At 42.4% G+C, this 9,082-nt stretch overlaps 2 protein-coding genes across 2 annotated transcripts; one reads left to right on the top strand and one right to left on the bottom strand.

Moving 5' to 3' along the window:
* Window positions 1–1,498: 1,498 nt before the first annotated feature.
* LOC109755841 (uncharacterized) lies at window positions 1,499–6,317 on the bottom strand. The gene is made up of 3 exons (XM_045231522.1): window positions 6,201–6,317; window positions 5,503–5,880; window positions 1,499–4,775 (listed from the first exon to the last, which is right to left on the bottom strand). The coding sequence occupies exons 1-3, from the start codon at window positions 6,315–6,317 to the stop codon at window positions 4,701–4,703; spliced, it is 570 nt and encodes a 189-aa protein (XP_045087457.1). The 3' UTR covers window positions 1,499–4,700.
* A 44-nt stretch (window positions 6,318–6,361) lies between these two features.
* Window positions 6,362–8,673, top strand: LOC109755842 (uncharacterized). Its single transcript, XM_045231840.2, has 2 exons — window positions 6,362–6,597; window positions 6,997–8,673. Exons 1-2 carry the CDS (start codon window positions 6,502–6,504, stop codon window positions 7,666–7,668), a joined length of 768 nt encoding a protein of 255 aa, XP_045087775.2. The 5' UTR covers window positions 6,362–6,501; the 3' UTR covers window positions 7,669–8,673.
* Window positions 8,674–9,082: the final 409 nt, after the last annotated feature.

The following is a 9,082-nucleotide window of genomic DNA, read 5'->3' as shown; positions in this document are numbered from 1 at the left end:
GAGGGAGTACTTCCTATCATACTATTGCAGATGATTTATTTTCATATAATATCAGCATGTACAAAAACAAAAATTGTAATTACCTTTCTATTTATTATGGCCTAAGTATTAAAATCTTTGAGATACAAATTTAGATGATATGATCTGCAGATTCTCAAAAAAAAGTTGATATGATCTGCAGATTCTCGAAAAAAGTTGATATGATCAGCAAACGGTGTTTGTAACAAAAATCCAAATTGCTAATATTGCTTTATTATTTCCTGTTCAAAATTTTATACAGATAATAGATTTTTAGTCTTTAAATCCAATTTATAATATCATAAAAATATTCTGAATTTATCTATTTGTGGACTCTATATAGATTTCATACACAAACTAATTTACTTCTTTCCTTTTTTGTCATTCGCATATTTCATGTGCACTGTTCAAAGTCGTGTCTTACAAAACTTGTACGTAATAAAATCTTTTGGAATTCACAGTGTGTGGCATCGATTGTGCGCATTACATATTGATACATTCTCTAGTTTTTGATATCCAAAAAGGCCAAAAAAAAAGTAGTGACATTCGATTTTCAAAAGATTTTGCATTCTCATTGTAATGCAAAATACAATGGTATGCCTCTTGTAAAATGAAACATATATCCAAAGCTATATTATTATTTTGTATGCAGAGCATATTCTATAGTATGTTTGTGCCGAATTTTCATATTTGGAAAAAGAAAAATATTCAGAAGTGTAGCCCTGTATGTATCTTTTTTTTCATACTTATAGTATACATGTTTTATACGTTTGTACCTGCTATGTGAGTCTCACATAATATATAATCGTTAAAGGTAGAGTCCTTACATAGTCTGCGGGAAAAAAAGGCCAGAGTCCACAGATTTTCTTTAATAGAGTCCCGGTGCATCTACTTCTTCTTTTATTGAGGGGTAAAACATTTATTCGTAAGCGTCAGGGATTTCCGCCGCCACAACATGCAAAATGCAGTCCGGCGGAGATTGAAACCATACTAATAAAAAGGCCCATGCGTTGCAACGGGATAACAAAACTATGTATTAACCACTTATCACAATGAATATTGAGTGCGCGCAGCCACTGGTTGATGTGCAATTATTAGATATATAAAAAAATGTAAGTACGTTGCAACAGAGCATACATGTCTAGTAGTATAACACTAATCGTGTCTAACATATGTTTTTAGAATTCCTCGTCGTCGACTTCTAGGTATCATTTAGAATTCCTCGTGTCTAACATATACTTACATGATTAACAGATTGCGCCTTCCTCCCTTTTCCAATAAGTGACAGACACCATGCCCACTAATGCTATATCGATATTGAAAACTCGTAAACAAAGATCAACCTCCCCATAAAAAAAAAAATCCTTTTTTGGAGTATTTGACAAATGCAATCTTGTCAATATATCTCTAAAAAATTCCACAAGACATCATCGAATGGCCGATGTGTTTATTCTGCCACAGAACTTAAAACACTCATGAATGAACTATCAAACTTTAGTGGATGCAAGATTCAAAAAGGTGTTACCGATAATTACATGAAAATGAACCAATGAGCTAGCTGGTTTTGACAAAGGAAGTCTTCCATACGTAGTACTTATCTGGCTAACTGAATACCAAAAGATGAAAATGATCGATCGCTGACCAGATACGAACCAACCAACTCGTAGCAGTCTGTCTCTAGTGAATCCTCGAAAAATTACCCTGGGCGAAGATCACTGCATCCCTTAGTGCAACGCCTCCATGCTGAGGTTCAGAAACGACCTTATACACTTTGCACAACCACTATATTGATTCACATCAAGTGGTTGATCTAGGGCCTCTGCATCCTCACTACTCCATGTTGTGGGATAGTGTACACACAAACTTCAATTTGCAGAACAACATGACATCTTAAACAAATAGATGTGTCATAGCAGTTTTATGCACATGAGCAACTTGATTGCAGAACTAAGATGCCCATAACAGAGAGGTGCGGTCTGTAAGAACATCTTGGAATTATGAGCATCAGCAAGCCACTCCTTTATCTATTTTGTAGCATGCTAGTTCTTGACCAAGCCTGGGAAAAAGGAAATCAGAATAGTAGATTGGAAGAAGCAAATCCCGAATAGGACGAACAAGTTCAGAAAAGAACTGTAGAATCATGAGCAAATCTGAAAAAGAGCACCAGATGGTCAGGACTCAGATATGAGCAGGCACATCATGAAATAAATTCAAAATAGCTGACGACTGGAACAAGCAAAAAAAATCTTAGTTTAGGAAAATAACTTGATTTTATTTAAGTTATCAATCACTACATGTGTCTGTTCGAGATAATTGATCAGAATGTCACGGATTAGGGATTTTATTGACTATAGCAAACATGCCCGTGCGTTGCAATGGGAGAAAAAAATGCTACACGTCCCTAGTGCAATAAGCATAGCTCCATTTTTTTATGAATGACCTTCTTTACACAATCTACTAATTATGTTTGCCCTTAGAAAGATATCATAAATAAAAAGTGAAGCAATTACCATGTTACTGTGGAGTTAGGGGACATGCAACCAGAGTACAATTAGATCGGCTGGTAGTATCTCCACAATCCTGAGCTCAACGGACATAAAAACTACTCCCTCCGTTCTATATTAGTTGTCTCTGAAATGGATGTATCTAGACGTATTTCAGTGCTAGATACATCCGTTTGAGCGACAACTAATATGGAACGGAGGGAGTACAAATTTCTATAAGAAATGACTAAAAACCGAGGACATGTACTTCATGATGAGCAGTTTAATTAATGGTAGTTACTCCCTCCATCCGGGTTTATTAGGCCTAAAGACAACTTCTCTTCGACCAAGACACATAGTAATTTGCTCACATTATTTCTTCCATTCCACTCCCAATGCACTTTCTCACATGCATGCAGCCAATGAAAAGCAGGCATGAAGTGTATTAATTTTTCAGCCATGGCACCAACAACAATGGCTTTCAGTGCAACCAATGAAATGGTTGCATGCATGCACCTTTCCAAAGCAGAGCCTTATAAAAAGGGACACGCTTGTGATGCTGAGGGGCCTAATAAACCCGGACGGAGGGAGTAATTGGTAATGTAGAAAATAGTGGGATTATGTGTGTACGATTTTATACTTAGATATATAGCAGACTAAAATTAGGTTAAGCTTTATTCAGAAAATAAGTAAATAGGTAAAGCTTTGCCTCCACCTTTTCTACCTCATTCGAGGTTTCTTCTATTCTACAGCTGATCAATGGCCTCCTAAAGAAAGAACATGACCAACTTGGCACCTCCAAATTCCAAGCTCATTATTCACATTGTCGATCACGTACTGGCGCACATCACCTCCCCTAACACACAAAGCAATCCGGTGTTTCCGATCCACTCCCACTCGACCAACACCGCACAAATGGTTGAAATCGCCCCAAAAGATGATCCCCTTGCACAGAATGGCCGGTGTCGGTACTGGCCGGTGTCGTCCACGACATCCACGCACTCGTCATTCTTGTAATGTCTTGACTAAAAGGATAATAACTAATTGTATATATCTTGTAATGTAATACAGTGGATTTTCATTATAGAGAAATTATTGACAAAAATTAGCTGACCTATCCATTTGAGCGGAGAGAGCCATTGTACCAAGTATTAAAGCTTGGCATATATAAGCATATGGTACAGTCTGCAGATTCGATCATTAGGCCTCAAGATTGTCCGAATAGATTGTTATGTAGCCACGCACAACAATCCGCCACCATTACACGAGGCTTACTAACTGATTTGGCTTGGAAGCTGATCGATCTGTTTCTTCTGAATTATTTCATATTCTCCGTTTAATAGCCCACCAGTTAATTAATCTCTCATTGCTTCCTTATTTATCTCTCAGGTACAAAAATAAGGGAAAATGGCAACAAAGTGGCAGCCACCAATTGCGCACACGCGCACAGACAGCAAACAACACAGGACTTTGGATGGACGGGTACCTCTCGCACTTATACCTCCCTCTCCCGCTGGAAATGTAGTTTATGGACTGAAAATTGAACAAAAGAGAATCAAAAAATATTAGCTTAATTTCGATGAATATAGATCTTGGTCCCTTTTGAAGGCCAACTACTAAGATAGCGGTGCACGAAGAACACCATGGTTTCCATGGCTTTCTCGAAAGGGACACAACACTATAATAGTGAAAACATGAGGTGTTATTCTATAGAAATAATATAGATAGAAGAACCAAGCATGCTCCTTTCCTGTGTACACAGTAGGGTGTTGTTTCTTCTCATCAAAATAAAACCCACCAAAAAAGGAGAAAGAAGATGAATACCACAGCTGGTAACTTGGACACACATCAAATATAGTACTGGTATAATTTAAAGCATAGTAAAGCTTGATAAATTAAAATTAGAATTTTGCAAACAACATGCAGATTGAAGTATCATTTAAAATGAGTGAATTATTTGTAGATATGTACTTTGTAGGTACAGATATCTTTCTCGAAAATACATTCCATTATTGGGAAGTATCAAAGTGTGTACAACAATGGAGACACCCGTAAAAATGCAGTAAAAGATCGTGTATCCTCTACCTTCAGGACTGCAGAGGGTAAAAAAGAACAGGAGCCTGAATCATGAAAGGCATTATTATGCAGTATGCTCTCATAATAATAGAGAAAGAGAAGATGCTGATGTCCTTACATTTTTTAGTCAGTTTGACCTTTCTTGTTAATCTGGAAATGAAGCATCAGTTGTTGTATCATAACCAATGGAGAACACCCCTAGGCAACAGAAAATGATGATTACAAACTAATTGCAGGCACACTGTTATAAAATCATCATAATATGCAATATCAGAAGTACTCCCTCCGTTCCAAAATAGATGACTCAACTTTGTACTAACATTAGTACAAAGTTGAGTCATCTATTTTGGAACGGAGGGAGTATATTTAAAATGTTTGAAGGAGGTACTATTGATGACACAAATTTGCAGCAGTAGAACATGTGAGAGCCATTCAGCCACCGGAAAGCTTTGCATAATCTAATTCCATCGTTTCTTGACATCCTCACAGATTGCTCATGTGCACAATCTCAGTCACAAAATACATTGGAAGTTGGAAGTAGGAAGTAGGAAGCAGGGTAGGTGACCTGTGTTGAGTTGGGGGATATCAACAATGAGCTCGTCGTTGCTCAGTGCGGAATATGCTGACCATAAGAGGTCAACTGCGGTCTATATTTTTCAAACAGTACTGGATCATTCTTGCAGGCAGGGGAATAAGGATGCTGGGTTGATGCTATTCAAGAAGGAAAAGGCGGAGGTCATCGCGAGCCTTTAGGAGATGGGCGTTCCCGTGGGACAAGCTCGCGACCACGCCGCGCTGCTCCTGCGCCGACTGAGGCAGAGGGGGAGGAGGAACACGTCAACAAGCAGAAAGAAATCGAAATCGAAGCCGGCCGAATTGGCGGAGGGAGGCGGGCGGGCGCAGATCTCGCGGCCCGGCGGCTCACCTTGTCCTGCGCGCTAGCCTTGGCCTCGTCCTCCGCCGCTACTGCCTGGTCGTGCTCGTCGTCCTCGGGGGTGTCCAGGCTGGCGGCGCCCTCGCTCCTATCGTCATATGGCGCGGGCTTCTCGGCCGGCGGCGCCACCGGGACCTTCCTCGACCGGCGCCGGCCCCACGATGGGATCTCCGGCCGCGCCTGCTGCTGCTGCGGGCGGCGGCGGCGGCGGCGGCGGTTGCTGGGGGCACTTGGGGTAGGCAGTCCGGCGGCGCGCCGCGGTGGAGGGGCAGCAGCGTGCGGCGACGGGAGGCGGGCTGGCGGCGCGCCGGCGGGGCGGGGCAAGAGGTGGCGGCGCGCTAGAGTGGAGATGGGATTGGCAGTAAGGGACTAAGGCCTTGTACAACGAGTTAATTGCACAAAAGTACCACAATTCGGGCATCACATGCAGATTGGTACCACGATTGCTAATTTTTGTATGTCAGTACCACGATTGCTTCAGGTTTTTTTAAATAAGGCTAAAACGCGTATTTATACGTATTGACGCTAGATCCGACAGCGGGGGCCCACCCGTCAGGTGCCACGCTGGCCAATCGGCGCGTGCCCGCGCGCTGACTAGGACGAGCCGGTGCGCTGCTGGCCTCGAACCCGGTCCGGCCGCACCAGCTCGCCCCCGCCGCACCATTCCCCTCCCCTCCTCCTCTCCTCACTCGTTTCTCCGTCGCCGCCGCCTGCGTCCCAACTGCCGGCCGCCGCACCGCCCCGCCGACGCCATGGTTTTGGAGGACGAAAGCAGCGACGACCAGTCTAGCCTCCCGTACATGCATTCTTCCTCCACAGACGGTCTCAACGAGGTCAGTACAGTGAGTTTAGGGTTAGGGTTACAGATTTGGGATTTCTTGATTTGGTTGATTTTGGTAGGTTTTGATTTGCCCATTGTCTTTGTGTGAGCTTCTGCAGGTCCCTTTCAGCATTGAAGATCCAGATTACAAGGGGCTTGAGCTGGATGTGATGTCTCCATGTGAGAAGCACGGCATGGCATCTGAGAGGCTTGTTGCCTTTGAAGGAACAGACACAGGCAGGCGGTTTTTAGCATGTGCACAGCCGGTATGGATTGTAGGCATAGTGATTTTTTTTCTTACTTTGTCAGTGCCATATTGAACTCTGTTTGCTGGAGTACTCTCCTTGCTGTCAACATTTTGGTTCATAGTGGCATTAGAGTAGCTTATTTAGGTCAAGCATGAGTATATTTTGCTGGAGTACAATGGCATAGTAATTTTGGTTAATAGTGGTACTAGAGTAGCTTAAAAATGATAACTAACCTAGGCATAGTGATTTTTTTTTCTATTTGCTGGAGTACTCTGTTTGCTGGAGCCATATTGAACTCTGTTTGCTGGAGTACTCTCCTCGCTGTCAACATTTTGGTTCATAGTGGCATTAGAGTAGCTTATTTAGGTCAAGCATGAGCCATATTGAACTGAGTTGGTGTTGTTCTTGTTTTTGCAGGCAGGTAGCAATTGTGGCTTTGTTGAATGGGTTGATCACCAGTGGCCCCCAACAATGCAGAATGCATTGTTGAAGCTATGGGCAATGGTTGAAGATGCCAAAACTGCTAGGGTGAATGACAATCTTGAAAGTTCTTTCACTATCCACCATCTGACAGAAGAGAAGAACAAGCTGGATGCCAACTATGACAAGCTAGTCCAAGATGTGCATGAGCTGATGAACTTCCAGGAAGATAAGGTGGTGGATTTCAGACATCTGCAGTCTGCCATTACATATCAGCAGGAGGTAAGAAAAGAACTGATTGATGATATGAAGGCACAGATGGCAAGTGAGATGGCAAAGAAAGATGAAGAGACCCAGAAACTTACTCTCAAGTATGAGCTGCTGCTCAACCTGACAAGAGCTCAAGCAACAGTCATTCAGAACTTGAAGCTGAACAAAATGAAAGAGAAGCAAGTGCTTACTGAAGCTAGTATGAATTTGGAGCTGAAGAATGCAGAGCTAACAAAGTGTCAGGAGAAGCTCACCCAAGAGAAGCTAGAGTTGAAGCTTGAGGTTGCTGATCTGCTTAAGGGAAATGAAAAGCATATTGAAGAGAAGTGGCAGTTAGAGTTTCAGAATGAAAAGTTGAAGGAGAAGTTCAGGGGGATTCAGGCCATCTTGGAGAAGTGAAGAAGATGAAAATGAGATTAGTGGCATTGCTGACCTTTTGGGAATGATGGTTGTGTAATGACCTAGCATCTAGGAACTAAGGTTGTGTACTGTATGCTTGTACTAATGGTGAACTATGGCTGTGTATGTATGTAGTAGTTATGCTATTCATCCTTTTGTGAGAAAAGGATGAACTATGCATTTGAAGTTGAACTCCTCTATGTATTGTGAACAATGGTTATGTATGGCTATAATGAGTTGAACTCCAGTTTCTTATTATGTATGGATATGCTGATTATGTAGAAGGATATGTTGATGATGATACATTATGACAATGTTGCAGCAAACCACTCATGTCATACAAAATAAAAGAGGAACAAGACTGACTAAATCTCATTGCATCAGAAGATAACTTCACTGATCCATTACAACTTGGCTTAAACTAGAGCAACTAAACCAGACAGGACATTGCATTTAGATTGGCTGCAACTAAACCAACTAACTAACTTAATATCTTGCCTGCAACTAACCCAAGCACAAATATAGTGAAAAGAAACAACACATTGTGAAATTTGGCCCTAATCCCTACAATCTCTGCATTCTTCTCTCTGAGTTGAGTTTGTAGAGACAGAAACATGGCCTCCCTTGTGCCATCATCTTCACTTGGAGTCAGCATTGAAAATTGATCTTCCTCTCTGGCAACAGTTGCACCTTTAAGCCTCCATACTTCATCACCTAGATCCCCAATGAGCTCACTCCAGAATGTGGGCAATGGATCATCATGCCATTGCACAAATCCACAGCCACCGTGCTATTAAGATGCAGAAACAAATTTCCAAAAATATATCATTTCACATACTATTGCACAGAAGAAAAAGGAAGGAAATTAGGCAAAAAAACAACACTCACCATAGCATCCACGCAGCTATAGTACCTCCTACCAGGGTTCTGCCTGCTCCAGGAGATCCATCTTGGCGCCTTCCTCGGAGGTGAGCAGTGGCACATCACTGGAGGCTCGTATGCCATTGGGAGCTCGCGGTAGCGCACCGGCGAGCGCGCCTCCTCCCCCTCCTCCCTGCAGCTCGACGAAATCCGGGAGCGGACCCAGCACTGGACGACCACGACATCTCTCTCTCCACCGCCGGCCCCAGTCAGCGCCTCCACGCTAAGATTTCTCCTTCTTCTCCTTTGCTGCGCTCCAAATGGACACTGCGTGGACGAACCCTAGTTTCGTTCCCAAATCTGAGATCTTGTGCTGTCACTTTAATAGTAGGAGAGGTACCTGTCCCACATGTCAGAATCCCCAAATGTGGTACTGCATGTTATGTGATGCCCCAATATTGGTACTGACATGCAACAAATAGCAGCAGTATTGGTACTGATATGCAACAAATAGCAGCAGTATTGGTACTGATTTGAAACAAGTAACTGAAAA

Source organism: Aegilops tauschii, chromosome 7 (assembly GCF_002575655.3).
Source record: "Aegilops tauschii subsp. strangulata cultivar AL8/78 chromosome 7, Aet v6.0, whole genome shotgun sequence".
NCBI classification, from domain to species: domain Eukaryota; kingdom Viridiplantae; phylum Streptophyta; class Magnoliopsida; order Poales; family Poaceae; genus Aegilops; species Aegilops tauschii.
Note: the sequence above shows the minus strand (reverse complement) of the source record. Positions and strands in the feature narration are given on the sequence as shown.